This window comes from Octopus bimaculoides, chromosome 8, assembly GCF_046866305.1.
Source record: "Octopus bimaculoides isolate indiv1 chromosome 8, ASM4686630v1, whole genome shotgun sequence".
NCBI classification, from domain to species: Eukaryota; Metazoa; Mollusca; class Cephalopoda; order Octopoda; family Octopodidae; genus Octopus; species Octopus bimaculoides.
The window spans coordinates 69,157,783-69,180,665 of record NC_142935.1 but is presented as its reverse complement, the minus strand read 5'-3'; the positions used below and the strand labels follow the sequence as shown (position 1 = coordinate 69,180,665).

Below are 22,883 nucleotides of genomic sequence, written 5' to 3'. Positions count from 1 at the left end.
GCGCATCTGGTGTCCAAGGGATCACTAAGCAACATGAGATGAAGTATTTTGCTCAAAAACACAACGAACGACCGGGTCTAAGAAATGAAACTACTCTCTCACGATCGTCAGTGCAACACCCTAACCAGTAAGCCATTCGCCCTCCTATATTAAAGTACGTTACGCTATATAGATATAGTACAATATTCTGCTGCTCACAATATCGTGAGTACATTATACCATAGTTTGGCGCTCCGTCGCTTACGACGCCGAGGGTTCCAGTTGATCCGATCAACGGAACAGCCTGCTCGTGAAATTAACGTGCAAGTGGCTGAGCACTCCACAGACACGTGTACCCTTAACGTAGTTCTCGGGGATATTCAGCGTGACACAGTGTGACAAGGCTGACCCTTTGAATTACAGGCACAACAGAAACAAGAAACAGGAAGTAAGAGTGAGTGAAAGTTGTGATGAAAGAGTACAGCAGGGTTCGCCACCATCCCCTGCCGGAGCCTCGTGAAGCTTTAGGTGTTTTCGCTCAATAAACACTCACAACGCTCGGTCTGGGAATCGAAACCCCGATCCTATGACCGCGAGTCCGCTGCCCTAACCACTGGGCCATTGCGCCTCCACACATTATACTATAGTACAGAACAATACAACATATCATACTAAAATACTATAAGTATACTACACTATACTAAGGCAGCGAGCTGGCAGAAACGTTAGCACGCCGGGCGAAATGCTTAGCGGTATTTCGTCTGCCGTTACGTTCTGAGTTCAAATTCCGCCGATGTCGACTTTGCCTTTCATCCTTTCTGGGTCGGTAAATTAAGTATCAGTTATGCACTGGGATCGATGTAATCGACTTAATCCCTGTCTGTCCTTGTTTGTCCCCTCTATGTTTAGCCCCTTGTGGGCAATAAAGAAATAAGAAACGTTGTCACACCGTGCGAAATGCTTAGCAGTATTTCGTCTGTATTTACGTTCTGAGTTCAAATTCCGTCGAGGTCGACTTTGCATTTCATCTTTTCGGGGTCGATAAATCAAGTACCAATTGCGTACTGGGGTCGATCTAATCGACTGGCCCCCTCCCCCCAAATTTCAGACCTTGTACCTAGAGTAGATAAAATATACTTCAGTATACTAGAGAACTACAGTACACTATGTTACACCACAGTACAGTAGAGTATACGACTTTGGATTGCAGTACACTTTTGTGCTACAAGGCTCTAAGGCAGAAAACTAGCAGAATTATTAGCACGCCGGGAAAAATGCTAAGCGGCATTTCGCTTGTCTTCACGGTGTGAGTTCAAATTCCGTCGCGGTCGATTTTGCTTTTCATCCTCTCGGGGTCGTCCTAGCCCCTCCCCACCCTCAAAATTGCTGGCATTGTACCAAAATTAGAGTACATGACACTATATTTACTATGTGGAGGCGCGTGGCTTAGTGATTTGGGTGTTGTATTCATCATTATAAGGTTGTGCATTCGATTCCTTGACCGGGAAACACTTGATTTTGCATAGCTCCAGTCCATTCAGCTGGCAAAAATGAGTAATCCTGCGACGGGCTAGCTTTCTGTCCGGGTGGAGGAATGCATACGTCGCAAAATCCGAGAAACTGGCCTTATGATCCTATAGCTCGGCAAGTACATTTGGTCCTTTGTTTCCTCTTGATACCATACTATAGTACACTACACTCTACTACACAATACTACAGACCACTCATGCACAATATAATCCACTAGACTGTAGACACAACATTGCAGCACTGTGTACATTACGTATAATTTCACCGCTATATTGTGTTTATACTTTAGAATTTCTCAGCTTTGTAAGAAATTGCTAACCTTAAATTCAAAGTCAATATAATCACAACATTTGATACCCTCTCTCTCCCTCTCCCTCCCTCTCTCTCCTCTCTCTCTCTCTCTCTCTCTCTCTCTCTCTCTCTCTCTCTCTCTCTCATTATTCCCTTATTTTTCTATATCTTTCGTTAGTCTACTCTTTCGTCTTTCACTTTAATTATCTCAAATCCGTGTTATAATGTCTCAAGTTTATGTTTTATTCGTCTTCAGTATTGCCAATGATGACTCAAATGAATTATTTATAGTTTGCTCCAGTAACATCTTGTCGACACACAGACAGATACAATCTACAAAACTAATAACAACACTTTGGTAACTCATTGCTTCGTTCAGAAGCCATTATCTTACTGTATAAGCTAATAAGTTAATACACGCCCACGCTAACAACTACATGCCTGTATTTATACAAAATGAATAAACAAATATACACACACACATATACCTATACATATTTACATACATGCATTCATTCATATATGTGTGAGTGTATACATGGATAAATAAATAGACAGATATACGCATATATAGGTAAACACATACTGCTGTATGTACACACACACACAAACACACACACATACACACACACACACATACACACACACGCACACAAGAATATGCTGCTAAAGAACATCAATAACAAATACCAGCCATAGACTGGATTCAATATGTCCCTCTCTCTCCCATAAAAATGTTTGTGTCTAAGTTAGAAGAGATAATTTTGAACTTTACTTTACAGAAGATGGTTCAGATAAAACATAATTTCACGAAAGAATTAATGTTGGGACACCTTTGTAATTATTTTATTAGATAAGGAAACAAGAATTAGTAATTAAGTTTGGGATTCAACACACAAAAGCATACTCTCGAATAAACGCACAAATATATAAATTAACGTGTATTCTAACAAGTATATTTTGAGTATGTTAACCCCGTATTACAATAGTGCTTTAGCACATAGCAATTTCAAAGACAAAATTAAGTGTATCGTTAACCACTACCCTCCCAAAGATATGAAATCTGACCAATCGTAATCCATAATCCTGCAAAGCGTCCTGGTACCAGAGAAGTTCAGGTGGCTCCTAAGTGCTTCGGACAGTGTCCAAGTCTCACAGTTATAGAGTAGGACAGAGGGGACCAGAGACCAAAAGAACCAACACATTGTCCTACTTCTCAGATACCGGCAGCGCCAAACACCACAGTCAAATGAGTCTACAACTGCATCAGCTCGTCCAAGTCCTTTTATGACTTCAGACCCACAGCTAATGCTGCTATGTATCTCATTACTGAGACAAGTGAAGAGGTCAACAGCTTCGGTATTCTCACCTACAACATAGACAGACGACGTGGTGTCCTCCAAGAAGCCAATGAAGGACTGGATCTTAGACTTAGCAGAAGAGATTCTAAGGCCAAGTGGTTCCGCTTCTTCACTCAGTTAAATGAAAGCGTTCCTTAAAACACCCAGAGACTCAACATGAATAACTGCTAATTTTACTGTTGATGCAATTATTCAGAATCATGCATAAAAGTTATTTGCTGTAGATACTTGAATTATCGATTTTATACTGGGAAGTGTTTAACATGGTTACATTTACATATTACAAGCGAAACAAAACAAAACAAACCACGGTTTGAATTAACTAGTCAAGAAGGCTGGATTAAAAAAAGACCCCCTTCTCCACCAAATAATAAAAAAAAAACAGACACGAGAAAGGGAAGTTTTGTTTTAGACAGTATAATAAATTATAGTCTTGTTAACAATTTCTGTCTTGAAAGTTACTTTATAGTGATGTTCTTCAAAAGTTCTTTTTAGCAGTCTTGGGGTACATTTCTTTCATCTGCTATGCAGACAAGTAAATGCAGGCATACGCTTGTAGTTTGTCTGCCACATTATTGCAGTTAGCCAAATATTGGCACCACAGAGTCAGATGACAGTACCACATAATTCAACGCTTAGCCGCAAACACACGCCCCCACGCTCGAGCACAGATAAAATGGATACAAATGCTATTAATACTTAAAGGCATGTCCTACTTACCAAGAAGAAAAAAATAAGTAAATAGACCTCTGCACACACAGGTTTAAATAAGACTGCTTGTGCTTTATATACAAAGATGAAAAATTAAAAAAAGGATTTTTCCCTTCTTACATTCATTCCAATTGACCTGAGTCAAATTTTCAAGCAAATTGAATAAGCAGTTATTGTTGTTGGCACTCCGTCGCTTACGACGTCGAGGTTTCCAGTTGATCCGATCAACGGAACAGCCTGCTCGTGAAATTAACGTGCAAGTGGCTGAGCACTCCACAGACACGTGTATGCTTAACGTAGTTCTCGGGGATATTCAGCGTGGTACAGTGTGACAAGGCTGACCATTTGAATTACAGGCACAACAGAAACAGGAAGTAAGAGAAAGTTGTGGTGGAAGAATGCAGCAGGGTTCGCCACCATCCCCTGCCGGAGCCTCCTGGAGCTTTAGGTGTTTTTGCTCAATAAACACTCCCAACGCCCGGTCTGGGAATCGAAACCGCGATCCTATGACCGCGAGTCTGCTGCGCTAACCACTGGGCCATTGCGCCTCCACAAGCAGTTAGATATGAATAGATATAGATATCATTGTGCCAAAGCGCACACTTTCATAAGGATACCAGAGTTTAAGAGTTCGTATTGAATGTTTCAAGAAAATTCCTTCTAAATATATGTATACTCGTGATATATGAATGCAGGAGAGGCGCAATGGCCCAGGGGTTAGGGCAGCGGACTCGTGGTCATAAGATCGCGGTTTCGATTACAAGACCGGGCGTTGTGAGTGTTTAATGAGCGAAAACACCTAGAGCACCACGAGGCTCCGGCAGGGGATGGTGGCGAACCCTGCTGTACTCTTTCATCACAACTTTCTCTCACTCTTACTTCCTGTTTCTGTTGTGCCTGCAATTCAAAGGGTCAGCCTTGTCACACTGTGTCACGCTGAATATCCCCGAAAACTACGTTAAGGGTACACGTGTCTCTGGAGTGCTCAGCCACTTGCACGTTAATTTCACGAGCAGGCTGTTCTGTTGATCGGATCAATTGGAACCCTCGACGTTGTAAGCGACGGAGTGACAACAATGAATGCAGAGGTCCCTTTGGTAGGTTTCGTAAGATGAACTTTCAATAGTAATAGGAATAATTAGTATTTTCTCTGATAAATATATTATTATATTTTTCTTTAAAGGTTTTTCGAACTAGTGGTGGCATCTCATAAGCCAGTGTCTATTAATCAGATTTTCTTTAGATAATAACATACATTATATCTCTTCTAAACAGAAATTATATAACCTAGACTTCTCGGCATACCAGCATGCAGTTCTTACTACTGACAAGGAAATATATGGAATCTCCCTTCTTGTCCAATGCCAGATAAGGCTAGCCAAAGAAATATTATGTCTTTTATTTATATCTCGAAAGGACGCCACATGGTTACGCCATCGGATTTTGAAAAAGTTCGTCGTTGCACCAACTTATCCATATTCGTTTCCTTTAATCTGAACAGGACATTTTTTATGGAAGCAGTTGTTATCCAAAGGACAGGCACTTCTATTTTTGATGGACACCTTTTAATATCGTAAACAGCATTAACACTACTCACATTACTAACTCTTTTCTTGTAACTACTACTACTACTACTACTACATTACTACTACTACTACTACTACTACTACTACTACTACTACTACTACTACTACCACCACCACCCATCACCCCCTACTACTACTACTACTACTACTACTACTACTACTACTACTACTACTGCTGCTGCTGCTGCTGCTGCTGCTGTTGTTGTTGCTGTTGTTACCTTTATTGTTACTGTTGCAAATAGATGTGTGATTAGCATTGTTGTTATTGTTAACCAGATAACCGTTATTATCCTCGCTGCTGTTCTTGTTTTTCCTAATTCAATTAATATCATTAATGTTAATATCATGATTATCAATATTTGTTTATCATTGTTACGATTATTATCACAATCCTTACTATTTGCGGTTATATTTCTATGAGCACCATATTAAACCCTTGAACAGTTGGTATCGTTATTTTTTCATCAACTATCAGATTATTACTAGTGTCCATGTCATTGTTATTACTCAATTCATCTACACTCGGTTGGGCTGTTTCCATATTATTGCTACCACAAATTGTTATGCTTGTTATTTGTTAAGTTTCCTATTATTCGATTTGAAAATACAACATTCAAAGCTGTAAGAAGTTGCGTGAGAAGTTTCATTGTGTCTATTTTAAAGATCTTATGGAATCAACTGGATTTGAGGAAACGCTTGTTCAACTCATTAAAAAATAAAGAAAAAATACACCAGAGTAATTTTGAATGAAACTGGAGTCCAAATACCGGATTATACCACAATATTCTCCTTTTGGCCGATATATCATTAGGGTGATCGTTTCTATCACTATAATATCCACACTTATGTTTTGTGATATTTCCATTGAGTCCAAAATTTATTTTCCTCATACTATCTTGCTTGAAGCTTCCACACAATGTAATCGTGTAGGATAGTTACTTGTATCAGTCTCTCCTTTAGCATAAATTTTACTAGAAGTTTTAATGCTTGGTGTGGATCTATTAGTTACAGTATTCCTATAGTTATTATTACCCTCTTCATTCCTATATTTCCTAATCACACTAAACCCATCATATTTGTATTTCACACTCCTACACTTATTTAGTTTTTGCATCTTTCCAGTCTCACAGTTCCGTATTCCTTCTTAATTTTTGCACTAGTATTAGTACTGCCAAGATGCATTATTATTCCACTCATAGGAATATATTTAATTTCTTTCCCTGTAGCTCGTCCGAGTGAGTGCTGAATTGTAGTAATCCGCAAGTGAATTTAAAATGGTTTTATTTGCGAAAAGGTTAGATATTCTATGGGATATGTTACTAATTATTATATCTATAACAGTGCGGGGACGATTTGAGTTTCTACTAAAATATCTTAGGTTTTCAGTAAATTTGATATTGTGCCTATAAACCAGTATTCAGATCTAGTGATACATTAAGGAAACTAGCAAATCGGTAATTTGTTTCTGTTGTTATGGATAGCCAAAAGCTTTAAATGAAGGAGTGGCTGTGAACCACATGGTTCCGGGTTCATTCCCACTGCGTGGAACCTTGGGCAAGTGTCTTCTACTATAGCCTCGGGCTGACCAAAGCCTTGTGAGTGGATTTGGTAGACGGAAACTGAAAGAAGCCCGTCGTATATATGTATATATATATGTATGTATGTGTATATGTTTGTGTGTCCGTGTTTGTCCCCCCAACATTGCTTGACAACCGATGGTCCCTGTAACTTAGCGGTTTGGCAAAAGATACCGATAGAATAAATACTAGGCTTCCAAAAAGAATAAGGTCTGGGGTCGATTTGCTCGACTAAAGGCGGTGCTCTAGCATGGCCGCAGTCAAATGACTGAAACAAGTAAAAGTAAAAGAGATATTTTTTCCTATTTCTCTGCTGTTTCCCTATGCTAAATCTATCCACAGTGAAAGCAGTAAGATTCCTATAAAGATCCCATTCCCATTAGTTTAGAAGACAAAGACTCATAGAAACAGAATAAATATGCCTCAAAGAGATTTGTCACTTGTACCGGGTCAGTGGACTCCTAAGTTTTCTGTCATTTGGCTTGGCCTGAAGAATTCATCTTGTGATTCTTCCCTGCAACATTCTAATCGCATGTCTGAACTGTGACCTCTCAATTCAAAGGAGTAGCGGCTTGATCTGGAGAGACTTTCTGATCTCCAAGATATACAACCTGTTGAGTAACGTTACTCTAGAGATACTTTGGAGGAACCCTATTTTGGCCACTTGTATTTGCAATCGTACTCTTTAGGTCATTACCCAAAATTCATGACCATAAGCTGCTTCTGATTGAACCATATGGAGGAGGTACAAGAGGACTCTACTCACACGAACCTCCTAGGAATAGAGAGCAAAGAAGATAGATGGATAGATGGATGGAGTTATGCTGTGACGTTCCTGAGCTGGGAAAACTTTGCATGCTGTGAGCAGGAAATTAATCTGAAGAAACTTTTTATGTGTCAAATCATTATTAAATGATCTCTCTTATATGACCACTTTTAATTAATTTCTGACCTTATTTAGAAGACAATTCCAAATGAACTTCAAATATTTATACAACCTTTTATAGTGTTATGTTTCTATACATACCTAACTGCTTTTAATCGCAAGGACAATGTTTTAATTAGAATACGAACATGATATCCTGATATTAAAAAACAGATCAATTAATCCATAAATTGATCCTTAACAGATATTTGTTCCCACTCAAATCGATAATTAATCATATCTCCTCATATAATTGTTGTTTTGTTTCGAAGACAGTGGTTAGCAACAAAGGCAAAGTGCCGAACAAAATGTTTTGTGTGTAGTTATTTTCGTAAGTATTCTGAGCTCAAGCCTTGCCGGGTTTTGTTTTGGTCTTTGGGGTCAATAACATAGCACCAGTCATGGTCTGGGGTCGATTCCATTCAACTATAATATTTTTCCAGCGAAAATGCGTGCCCTCCTGCTAAAGCTAACGATACCAGATATAGGTTGAAAATGGAATCCTGTTTCAGTTGTCGGTTGAAATATTTTTGCCTAATTTAAGATAGCTTATTTCATAGATATGAAATATCTTGTTTAGTTTTCTCTAAAACACAGGGTTTTTGTGATTAATTTCCAGCAAAATTATCATATGTTAATCGTTTTACTGCAGAAATCAGATATATCCACCCCAAATTTCATTACACGTTAATGAATCCTAAATCGTAAATTAGCTGTGAAAATTATAAATATTTGGACAATATTTCACATTGGGCATTTTTGTATAACAATATGAAAGAAAGAATATAGTTACATATCTTGTTTAAAAGTGCTGGCATTTATATCTGAAATATATGCATGCACACACACACACACACACACACACACACACACACATACACACACACACACACATACATACATACATACATATATACATACAGCCATATATATATATATATATATATATATATATATATATTGTTGTACTTGGGGATGGTCATATTGCCAGTTTAGCCAATAAAAACACACGCACTGTATATTTGGTATTAATTTGCTTCAGCTTTATATTACATTAATCCTATTTCGGCCAGAGTTCTTTCGTCACACTTCTGTGACCTCATCAGTGGTCCTTTGCTTTCGTCTTTCTTATGTGTCTCACCTTGCTAACTATCAGCCATTTTGTATTTTGTATTCCTATTGTATGTGTCTACGCATGCGTATCCTTTAACGTGTCTATGTTTTGTAAGTGCATGTATGTGTATGGGGAGTGCCTGTATTATCTATATCCTCTGTTAATACATGTTCGTTTGTTTTTGTTTTTATTTATCTATATGTTCATGTGTTTATATCTACCTTTTTTTGTTGTTTGTTTTTTTGTGTGTGTGTGCTCCATCTAGTTTTGTTCTTAAAGTGCTATTTAGAAATCTATAACTTCAGTCATATTCGTGTTAGGCATAATTAACTTAATATATAAAAAAAATTGCATTACAAGTGGTTTGCTAACGAGGTCACAGGTGTAACACTTGTAAGCATCAAAAGGAAGAATTAATTTGGCAACTGATGAGAGACTCCAGCATGAAGAATCATGTGCCTACACGAGATAAACAGAGAAGCAGTGATTCTAATGAGAATTACACCTTTATATATAGGTAATGAAATGTTGGTATGGTTCAACATTGTAATTAGTAGTAGAACTTTATAATTAATAAAGGTTCCCTCAGCTTACATTTATTTATTTATTTACTTATTTATTTCCTTATTTAAGTATTCATTTGTTTATTTATTTACTTGTCTTATTACTTCCGATTGTGTGAACAACAGTGTCATTGGTTACAAGTTTACAATCAGTCAATCAATTGTTCATTGCATTTTTGAGGTAATAGTGATAAGCGAAGTGTATTTAACTCGATGCAGAACAAATCACTCAAGGGGTGTCGTTCATGAATCATTGGTTTTTACTATTTTACATGTCTATTTCTACATCCTCCGCCGATGTACAACAGCAAAACACAAACACTTAGCACGCATGCTCCCTCATATACATCTCACTACACCGGCACACGCATAATCTATCACCCTCATACGCACATAAACCAGCACATTCGTATCTCTAAAATGTTGCTCACATTCACCGCACCCATACACATATAAACACCACTACGTACATACTCGTGACGCATACCCCAACCCCATAACACAAAGGAAACCATTATTCTACGACAAGCTATAGTGTTCAACAAACCATGAAGCAAGACTACTTGATCTTCACAAAACATTTGACTCAACTACCATAGAGTCATACCAAAAGTGAATGCTCAATTGTTATTTTGAAAATTGTTTTTAAACTAAAAATGTCACTTAAACTAATAATGTCTCTTTTGCCAAACCGCTAAGTTACGGGGATATAAGCACAACAGCATCGGTTGTCAAGTGATGGAAGAGTGACAAATACGCACGCACACAAAGATATATATCTATATCCATATCTCTCTCTCTCTCTCTCTCTCTCTCTCTCTCTCTCTCTCTATATATATATATATATATATATATATATATATATATACACGACGGGCTTCTTCCAGTTTCCGTCCGTCTACTAAGTCCACTCACACAGTTTTGGTCGGCCTGAGGCTATAGTAGAAAACACTTGCCCAAGATGCCACACAATGTATTATACTAATACATCTGTTTATTTTCTACACCATCTGTCTTCGTCTTTTTTTTTTTTGTGTGAATTCTCCCTATATATATATATATATATATATATATATATATATATATATATATATATATATATATATATATATATGTATATATATATATATATAAGATTTTCGGTTGTATTATAACAGGAGTGGCGAACTGCGGCGGGCAAAAATTTCCTAAGAAAAAGTTCCGCCGGCGGATCACAAGTTCTAACTCTTATATCTGTGTAAATTTTGTATATATCTAATTCGATATACATTAATAAAGATAAGTTTAACCTATTAAATTAACGCGTAATATCTTCATTAACGCCGCCACTGAATTTAGGACTGTAGTATGTCTGTATTAGCATTTGTTCAAAACGTGAATTTTTGGATCTCAGAGTGGGCTCCAACGACACTGTCAGTTTACAGCTCTACTCAGTCTGTGATTGGTTGAAATAATAGGCTCCCTCGAACAGGCGTTCTCTGCTACGCCCTATTGTCACATATAATGTAGCTGTTCAGTTGAGGTCATTTCAGTTCTGTCTCGCTTTTCTGAAGGAATCCCGGCATGCAGTTTTGTTCTATCGCGTTAAACGCTGGCCACTCTCACACAAGATCATTCTTCTTCCACGTGCGCTAGCAGTATAGATCGAACTCAGTGTCATTATCTCAAGCTATCTTGAAAGACTTCTATCAAGTCTCCTTCTGTATATACAAAGCACAACTAATGACTTCACGCACTCGTTCATTTACTGCTAAGACACTAGAGACATCCCTATCAAACACTACACAACTCTATACAGAACTCCATGCAAGGCAATTCATGTGTAACCCACGCTACAATAAAACCTTATAATCTTAAAGCGAGTTGTTATTGTGTATCATCACTGTTGAACGAACACATGAACGCAGTTGGAGACGTCTGTCTGCTGCACGCTGTTACCAACATATACCGTCGCCGACATCGTCATCTCCGACCAATAACCATGGAGTCAACCCGACGTGAGAACAACTTCTGTCGAACTAATAACCAACGGACAACGTTAAGATGGTGGTATTCAACAAACCGCCACACTGGTGACCTCAGCAAACTATTATTTCCACACAACCATCTTCCTCGCTAAAGGACGTTTATAGTTATATTTTTCAGTTAGAGTGTAGTTTGGTCTCAAGGAGGTGGTGCAATCCTAGCAATATGTGTTTCATAGTGAAAACAAGATTTCCATTCAAATGGCAATTATGGAACGATTTCTGCTCGAGTCTGACCATTTTAAGTCGAAGTGGAAACGTGAACTGTGTTGCAAGTAGGCATACGAATACTGTATAAATTTTATGATTGAAAAATTTACTATATTTTGTATATATGAGTATATCAGCCTGCGCGCACAATAGAATGAGCTCACGGCCACCCCTGTATTATAACCTCATCAACAAAGCATTAACTTCACTATAGAATCGCGAAGAAAATGTACAGTAATGTATATTTGTCGACGTAAAATGCTGAAATTATTCAGAGAAGAATTCAGAGCCGAGTCGGCAAGAAATCCAACATCACTGAGTAATCTAATCTTTTTCAAACATTATAAATTAAAAATTATAAGCTACAAGAAATATATTTACGTTACCTGTAAACTTCCCTTGGGACAATATTCTGTTAATAAACACATATTTGGTGGGTCGATACAGCTTCCAATAAACCGAACAATGTAGTCGCTGGATAAATCTTTCATCTGAAAAAAGGAAGTGAATTAATTGAATTTAAAATTGAATTAAAACGAATACATAAGTTACGTATAGGGATCGTTTTAATCAGCGTCATTATGGCCAAATCGGAGAAAGAAAGCAGCGATTAAAATACTTTTCAAGACCTTTAAAACTAGTGGGAAAAATAGAGAATACTGCCACCAGATATTTGAACAAAATGTTTGCAAGAAGTGTTCCTCTGGAAGCATCCAAGGAACAGGATTTGGGGTAATAAACCCAGAGATAGATTGACTCTATCATATAAGAACAGAAAAAGATCATCCTACGAGGCCTCACATAGTTTTTGTCTCCATAATTTTGTCAAAAGTTTTTTGTTCGACCCTGAGATGTAATTAGAGACTAACTCAAGGTACCATGCAGTAATATTGAATTTAAAACAACGTGATTACGAGTCGCATGTATTAACCACAGAACCATGACGCCCATGTTGACAGTAAATGCTGTGGATTTGGGTCTATACACAACCAAAGAAATATGTAAGAAATAAATGTTTCCCTTCACAGGACACAAAATTTCAGCATTTTTTTCGACCATGTAATCTTTCTTACAACTTGATAATTCTAGCCGTGATAGGAGAAGTTGAACAAAAAAGACATAGATGTTTTTGATAAATTAATTAGATGTTAATTCAAAATCCTTTATAATATGCCTCAGTTTTTAATAAGTTGTTACCACCTTATCTTATGTTCATTTTCTCCTTAATTACACTAGGGAACATGTTTTTCGTTGTCTGGTGTTAGAGACATGTTTCCTAGTAATTATGGATGCTGATTTTTAAAAAATAAGATCCATTTTGTTGTATCAAGTCAAGAGCGATAAGTCCATTTGTCAGAATTTCTAATATTTTCACTACTTCTAATGATAGATTTGGCTCCATCAAATGTAGGCACATGTATGAAAACTTCACATAGTTTTTAAAAACAGATTTTCAATATCATTTAAAGTAAATGAAACAACAAAAGTGAAAATAAAATATATGATTTAAGCATCATCAGTAAATAAAAAGCATCAGACATGAGCAACTTTCACTATTTTCAATCTAACCCGCTTTAAATTTCATGATGATGACAGAAATGTCCTTTATACAATTAGATGTTTAACAAACAACACATTTCTGTGGTCCTTGACATCATACATGTCTCATATTTCTGGAACTACAGATGTGCCCACGCATTGCTTGGTTTAGTGTGACTATCATTGTAAACCAGATGAGACATGATTTATTGAACCTTGAACTGTTTCGTATGAAAATTTGTATTTTGAATGTGACGTCACTTTTTATCACTCCTTGTCAAGCATAATCAAAGAACTATAGAAAGAACTTCATGGTATGTAGATCGCTGACCATTACACACATTTTTTTCTCTCCTTGTTTCTTTCTGTGTTCCTTTTTGTTGAAGAGCGTAGGCTCGAAACATTAAAGACTTTTTCAGTTCCCGAGCGTTATACTAATACATCTATCTATTTTCTACACCACCTGTCTTCGTCTGTTTTTTTTTTGTGAATTCTCCATATTCATGGTATGTATGTTCTTTACGGAACTTTGCCATCTCAAATCTGTATTTGTTACTTCATAAATGTCTATTGCTATATTTGTGAATGTTACACTTTACCCAAGCAGCGAAACAAAATCACAGATTTTGTGAAGAAAGCTTATCTTACTTTACCATGAAACTGGGTGACTAAGACAAAGCATGGGCATACCATATATTGTGTAAAATATGTGTTGAAACATTGAGACAGTGACTGTTTCAAATACTTAAGCAGAACATTTTCAGCTTCGTGTCAGGAGAAAATTAAGGTTGGTGCGTCTGACGAGCCACAGATTAGGTGGCTATTGCAGGATGAGCAGTTTTTGGAGACATGGGTGTAAAAGTACACTTCCTGTACAATCATCTGGACTACTTTCTTTAAAATCATAGTGCAGTAAGTGATGAGCAGGGAGAAAGATTCCACCAAGACATCAAGACAACTGAGATTAAGTATCAAAGCAGGTGGAGCACAAGTATGATGGCTGACTAATGCTGGTCTCTCCAAAGAGACTTTACTGAGGCAAGTTATTCATGCAAAGCAGCAAAATGAAACGTCTTTAGTAGCTGAAATTCCAGTTTGAGAGAGAAATATCTATCCTAAGATGTGTAATTAAGCACGTAATATATTTGTTAAGCAATAGAAACTGCTATTCGGTTTCTGTTAGTTTCTTATTTCAGTATTGCATTTAACGGCAAAATTGACATTTTTTTGATAAAATGCCACAAAAATCGTCACGCGCTTCACATGATAGAACATTTCTGAACCCAACACCATCAAGTTAGGTAGGACTAATTATAAAAAGAAAAAAGGAAGGCAATTAAAAATGTTTTCCGAAAATGTTACCCAGTGTTCTCAACAAAATAATAAAAGCAGCTGACCAACCCACCCGTATTTCTTACTGGCTAACAATACAACTGTGCTTATTCAGAGAGCAGGTTGTAGAAAATAAATTTGAGGTGATAGAAGAAGACTGAGTGTAGTTTTGAAATCAGCATGTCGATGTTATTCTAAATAAATGGTAAAAGCAAACTCAGCAGAAATTATGTTCAAAATTGTTCTCCTGCGCTATACATCTCCGTATGTACACGCGTGTAAACACACACACAGATTGATTAAAAAGTCACTTTAGCATTTTAATTTTCTTTATCATTTAAATGCTAGGACTTATGAATTAAATCCACACAAGCACACACACACACACACACACACACACACACACACACACACAAACACATTGTGGAAGAGGAGGTAGAAACGACTCTTTTTAAATCAATAGTATAAAGAAAATTTAATTTATTTTCTTCTTACAACGTTTCAAACGTGCTGCAAATATTCAATGCCACAATTACATTACATTAAGATTTTCAGTAATGCGGGATACTCAGAACAGTCGTAAATCGTAATGTTTCAAGCTAACGACAGAATGAGTAATTTTGAAATAATCAACTTTGGGTTCAGTACATTAGAATTATATAAAAAAAAAACATGATGATCAAATATGATATCTCTCTCTTGTGTGTGTGTGTGTGTGTGTGTGTGTGTGTGTGTGTGTGTGTGTGTGTGTGTGTGTGTGTGTGTGTGTGTGTGAGTACGTGAGTGTGAGTATACTTTTGTGTACATACATTATACATACACACATAGATGCACATACACTGGCTGTGTTTTTAATTACTTTGCAAAATAAAATATTTGTTATAGCTTTAAAAAAAATTATTAATAGTGACGAAGAAAAATTATTTTCCAGATTATATGTATATACATAAAATTGATGCTTATATTCTAAATGGTTATCACTGGCACAGCAATACAAGCTTCCAGTCTATCAAATTTTTATTCTCGCTTGCAAAAAATCAATCATGTCTTATAAAATTTAATATTACATACTATGTTTCTGAGTTGATTGTTTTCTCACAAATCTAAAAAAAAAGGTTGCTACGATGGTCATTGTAAGCTGTGTTGTTAAGGCTGAGCCAAAGAAATAAATCTAAAGCAAGAAGACCCAAAAACTTTACTGGTCACTTTAGTTCTCGTCCTCAATTACCAAATCACATTTCAGCGATATTTTGACTAAGTCAATTTCCGACATCTGTTAAAAGCTCACTCAGAAAGGAGAAAATAGTTATGTATATTTAACAAACATTTTCCACTGGCTGGATCGTTAAAAAAGAAAAAAAGAAACAGAAACGTGCGATAAGGCCTCCACAGTCAATTTCTGCCCACACAATAAACACACGGAAACGATACTTTCTTGGTTGTTATATTCAATTGATTTTCAGCTGCAGAATAAACACTATTATGTCTGCTAACAGTTCCAACTATTGTAAACGTTACTTCAGCTGATAGATGAAATGATCAAATACATTTTATTCATTTGCTCAATCATAACTTTAATCATTATTTTCACTCAACTCTTGATGTTTATTATTATCACCTCCTTTCAAGCATTGCAGAAATCTTGGAACGTAACGCCTCAGTTTTAGACATTTTATGATGTTTTGAATCATAACGAAGGCTTCTTATGATATTTCAATGACACTCAACTCAAAGATATCAGAATTAATCAAGCTATTATCAGAGACTGATTTACCTCACTTGACAACGCAATGGGTCCGCGATGCTTTGAAACACCATCCAATACACTTTCAAACTTTTGCTTTACACGCGCGCGCGCGCACGTACGTACATACATGCATAACACACACACACACACACACACACATATATATACATATATACATACATACAGATAGATAGATAGATGGATAGATAGATAGATACATACATACATACATATGAATACGTATACGGATATATATGTATATACACGCGCACACCGGCACACACACACATATATATATACATATACAGATATGTCTACATAATTATATTCACCCCACCGAAAAGGACTATTATTACACGTGAGCTGGTTAATTATTGATAGTCAAAATATGTATTCCATTATGTAATATATTAAGACTCTCAATGTGAATTCAATTATATTTTTATAATATTTTAGCATTAATATTAAAGTTAATTATCTTCAAGATGTTAAATATATCCAAGATTGAAAATGAAAATGGAGAAAGAAAAAAGTCTATAAAAAAATAACAAACATTGAAATCGAAACTAAAACGTAATTTTCACTTTAGGTATTTGCTAATTTAATGATGCTACAGTTTAAATGTAATTCATGGATGCAATATATATTGGATTAACAAGAAAGTAATTACGGTTTTTTAGTGTGAAATAAGTCAATTTTTTTCCTACAAAAAATAAACTTTAATCAATTATATTTTTTTCCATTTTGTTTGATGATCTTTTGCTCGAAATAGCAACATGATTCCCCGCTTACAGAACTTTTGGTCCTTATCAGCCAAAAACTGAAGCAAGTGCGATTCCAAGACATTATTATTATGGAAAGTTTTACCATACAAAAAATTTTGCAAACTTCGAAATAAATGATAATCTGATGATACAAGGTCTGGGCTATATAGTGGATGTGACATCACTTCCCAGCCAAGCTCCAATAATTTTTCACGAGTTAACAAAGACGTGTGTGGTCTAGCGCTGTCATGGTGGAACACAATTCCTTTACCATTTACCAATTCGGGCCGTTATTCTTTGATTGCTTCCTCCAGTTTCATTAGTTGTTGACAGTAAACATCAGAATTGATCGTTTGATTCCTTGGAAACAGCTCAAAATACACAACACCTTTGTAATTCCACCGAATTGACAACATGGCCATTTTTTAATGCAATTCAGCTTTCGATATGGTTTGTGCTGGTTCATTACGCTTAGACCATGATTGTTTTCGATTGATGTTATTGTAGACAATCTATTTTTCATCACCAGTGATGATTCATTTAAAAAGAAAGATCGATTTCATTGCATTTAAGATGTATATCGCAAATATTGATTCGTTGTGTTAAGTGAATCTCTTTCAATTTATGTGAAACTCAAATATCGAGCTTCTTAACGAGTGATTTTCAATTGATGTCTGTAATATATTTAACCCCTCTGCAATCCCTCCCACAGTTATATGATAATCAAATCCAATTATGGCTTTGATGCGCTCATCATCAACTTCAGTAAGTCGACCAGAACGTTGGTCAACTTTGAATGAAAAATCTCCAGAACGGAATTTTTAAAACCATTTCTGACATGTGCGTTCTGTTAAGCAATCAACACCATAAACTTCACATATCTCTTTCTGAGCCTCAGCAGCTTTTTCGCCTTTATGGAAATAAAAAAGCAAAATATGGAGAAAATGTTTGTTTTTGCACTCCATGTTAAAATTGACAATGAACTAACAGCTGTAAACAAAATTACGTGCAATTTGCTTCTAAAGTAAGCCAACAGTAACGGCTATCAAATGCTAAAAGGAAAAAAATCAAAACATCGACAAAAGTCATTTAAAAAATCGTAACTCAATCTATTTGCGAAAAACAAAATTACTTTCTCGCCAACCTAATAAGTGCAACATACGTAATCAAAACTTGTCGCATATTAAGTGCATCCCTCTCATCTATCTATCTATCTATCTATCTATCTATCTATCTATCTATCTATCTATCTATCTATCTATCTATCTATATGTACACACACACATGCTCATATATATATATGTACATACGTGTGTGTGTGTGTGTGTGTGTGTGTGTGTGTTTGTGTGTGTGTGTGTGTGTGTGTGTGTGTGTGTGTGTGTGTGTGTGTGTTCTACAGAGTGACATGCAATTTATACCTGAATATTATATTCTACCGTAAGGTGGCGAGCTGGCAGTATTGTTAGCACGCCGGAAAAACGTTTAGCGGCATTTCCGTAGTAACGTTCTGAGGTCGACTTTATTTTTCATTCTTTCAGGGTTGATTAAAATAAGTACCAGTTGAACATTGGTTGAACATTGGTCGATGTAATCGATTTACCCCCTATTCGAAGTTTCTGGCCTTATGTCAAAATTTGAAACCTATTTTATATTCTACAGTAAATAGCTCACTTCATATAGAAATATGATGTACTCTGTACATGCCCTGTGCATTTTATTCAGGGATGTAGCTAAAGAAATGCAAGGTATGTTTTTGTTACGAAAGATCAACTTGTAGGATAACACATTTTAAAGAGAACTAGGCAAAATTTAATTTAATCTTTCATCAATTATAAATTCGATAATTTTAGTTCGCAATAACTTGTGTTCGATGTTTACATTTTGTTGAAAAATAATTTTACCCAATGTTTGCATTTTCCGTCGTAAGATTTTCTGTTGCTTCGAAGTTTAATGAATCACCCTCTTCAACGCGGAGACAAACACGAAAATCACAAGCGATTTAAATATTAGGAGCAACTACAATTTCATGCTAGACTTCCCATAAAAGTGAAAAAAAAAAATGAACTAGATAATATCTAAATTGAAGGTTTTTTTTTGTATAGCATTAAAAAAAATAATTATGGAATGTGAGTAAAACAGGGCAAAGTACACATTGACATTGTATCTATGTTATTTTAAAGAAAGGTTATTTTACCCTCTAACAATTTAATAGTTTAAACATACATATATAATTATCTGTATACGCATACATAAGTGCATGCTTACATGCACTCATGCATATATACATACGTCATCATCTTAAGTGTTTGATAATGTAATTTGCTTTCGAAACGGTATTTCTATATTATTGTTCGGGTAAGCTGCAATGTACTAAAAAAAGAAAAGAAAGAAAAGAAACCCACGAAAACGAACATATAATATCAAAATATTAAAATGGGGAGTATGCAATATTGAAAAGGCTCAAATACGACGAAATGCATCTAGCGCTCTCGCCTGTTGCTGCTGGAGCGAAATTTCTCTGTCTTTGGTATATATTGTTTTTCTTTTTAGCACAATTCCAAAAGAAATATTGGTCTATCGACTGTGCGTATGCATTAATTATGCTACGTACATGACATTTTAATTATATACTGCCTCAGTTCTGAATACTGAATTTTTAATTAGCTAGATAACTTTTCGCAACATAGGTGAATGTTTTATTCACTTCTTAGATTAGAGATGATGAATTTAGGTCCGAGACTGTGGTTGGCTGCGTGTGACATTGAAAAAGTTCAAAAGGGTCGAAATTCTTCTGGAGCTCCCTATAGCCGCTGTTAAGGTAAACTATTGTCACTTTCTGATATTTACCGTATTTAACACAGCAATTCTATAAGTTATACTATCTCAGAACAAATGCTGCAGAAATTGACTCCTTGATAGTGTATATTCATTACACATAACGGATAGATGGCTATTTTACACATACACACATACATCTGTATTTATTCTTTTGCCTGTTTCAGTCATTTGACTACGACCATACTGAAGCGCTGCCTTAAAGGGTTTTTAGTCGAAGAACTCGCTCTCAGGACTTATTCTTTGTAAGCCTAGTACTTATACTATAGGTATCTCTCGCCGAACTGCTAAGTTACGGGGACACAAACACACCAACATCGGTTGTCAAGCAAAGATGGGGGATCGGAAAAACAGATACACACACACACACACACACACACACACACACACACACACACACACATACATACATATATATATATATTAATATACGAAGGGCTTCTTTCAGTTTCCGCCTACGAAATCCACTCACAAGGTTTTGGTCGGCCCGAAGCTATAGTAGGAGGCATTTCCCCAAGGTACCACGCAGTGGGACTGAACCCAGAACCATGTAGTTGGGAGCAACAAAGTCACGCCTATACATATATGCGTAAAGGCGCATAAACAAGAAACTAGGGGTTGCTCTCACGATCGCTAGGTTGTGGGTTAGATTCCCTGAACGAGCGGTGTATTGTGATATTGAGTAAAGTACTTGCTGATCTAGTGAGTGGGAGAGTATCACAGCTGTTGACGCGTCAGCAGAGATGCTTACTGTATATCTTCTGGCTCACAACATTCCTAGTTCAAGTCCTACCAGCCCGGGGCAGACAACGGGAAAGTACTCCAGTATCCATCTCAAATCTAATCATGGATGGCTGAGGTTCTGGTAGTCTATTTAAAAGTGACAGGGAGGAACGTGCAGGCCTTCTAAGATTTTATAGAGAGTGTTGAAGGGAGTTGACTCGCACAGAACCTGCTCAAGGGCACACTACCACTAGACTAGATATGCATACATGCACACGCACACACACACACACACACACACACACACACACACACACACACACACACACACACACACACACACACACACACACACACACATATATATACCTATTATATATGTACACATACATGTACATGCATACATACACACGCTCACATATATTTAAACAATAACTTACAGTTTATAAGTTTTCAATCATATTGTTCTCTTTGATGAGATTAAGATGATCGAAAAAAATGTTAAAGTCTATAAACAATTTTTTAAATAAATCAATACATTTTTGACAAAAAATGTCTGCTCGACCAGAGATGACGCAAGGCCAAACAACAAAACAACAACCAACAACTTCTTGCAAACGGCAAAAACATTCCTGTCCTTCTATTCACTATATTTCTATTTCTAGATGCTCTATTTCTTGCACTTTTCTTATTGATTAAATATATTTTCTCCCTCAGCATTCTTTTGAAATAATCTTTTTATGCACTCAGTTCTCCTCGCAAAAATTTGAAAATTAGCTGCTAAGAACGTTAAACTCTTCTGCATTGACTTTCATAGAGAAAGAAACCCTATCCAATTCACTTTGAACGTAAATAATGCATTCACGGAATGATATAATTGTTTTTCAATCTTCTAGATTCACAGTTAAGTTACTTTACTTATTAATTTCTTATGAGCAGATAATACAATTCTCGAAAATTCTAGCTTACAGCTAAACTATTCTCGATTTTGTTTTTGTTTCTCTTCAAATGTCAATTGTATCTCCTAATTCGTGCTTTTTTTTATTGCAAACTTGTTCTTCGCAAATTATCTTTTCTTCAGTTCCATAAATGAGAAACTATTCGTTTACCATATTTGTAAACCTAAGATATTGAACCAGCCAATGAAAGAACTTCTTCGTGCTCACTCGTTCTGCTAGAAATAATAGCCAAATATTTTTAAAATGCACCATACTGTTCTAAAAATGGGCACTATGAATAATTTTACAATGAGTAACTAAAAAACGTGACTGCCATAGCAATAACGTCTTTGGTCATAAGCCTGCTCGATCAGGATGGATCTGAACAAAACAATAACAGCAACAAAATATATTAGGTAATGCTGGGCAGCTGTTCATGAAATTACACGCAGTCTGCAATCTTATCAGCTGCTATCTCTTAAGCAATCAAATACTATTTTATAGTATTTGATTGCTTAAAAGCAGCTGTTAGTAATCATAATATTTCTAATACAGTGGCATTAGTTGATGGATGTTGTTATTTAAAAGTGAAAATTAAAGGCAGTTCAACTAGAAATTACGAAGCTATGCTGAAATGTATCCATCAATGACGAGGCCTGAGAAGACGGAAACATCTGGGCGACGAGCTGGCAGAAACGTTAGCACGCCGGGTGAAATGCTTAGCGGTATTCCGTCTGTCGTTACGTTCTGAGTTCAAATTCCGCCGTGGTCGACTTTGCCTTTCATCGTTTCGGGATCGATTAGATAAGTTCCAGTTACGCACTGGGGTTGATATAATCAACTTAATCCCTTTGTCTGTCCTTGTTTGTCCCCTCTGTGTGTAGTGCCTCGTGGGCAGTAAAGAAATAGGAAACATCTGGGCAGCTGTCTCCTTTATTTGACGGAATAATTAAAAAAAAATATTTGTCATTGACTTATATTGACCTTTTATCTCTACATAATCATTTAAAATTAATTTTCTAATAATTCATGTGTTAGATATAACAACACTAACTTAACCATTAAAAACTAAGAGAATTTGTACATGTAAATGTATAATGGTCGGCAGGCGTAAAAGGAAGAAGTTAAAAGCAG

The 22,883-nt window shown here is 36.2% G+C and overlaps 1 protein-coding gene across 4 annotated transcripts in view; it reads right to left on the bottom strand.

Annotated features, from left to right (window-relative positions):
• Window positions 1-22,883, bottom strand: part of LOC106867807 (atrial natriuretic peptide receptor 1) — an 865,062-nt gene that overhangs the window by 178,630 nt on the left and 663,549 nt on the right. For all 4 annotated transcript variants that reach the window (XM_014912829.3, XM_089356636.1, XM_014912828.3 and 1 more), the window contains one exon: window positions 12,258-12,362. In XM_014912829.3, the coding sequence (XP_014768315.1) occupies window positions 12,258-12,362 (105 nt within the window). The remainder of the gene's footprint in view (window positions 1-12,257; window positions 12,363-22,883) is intronic.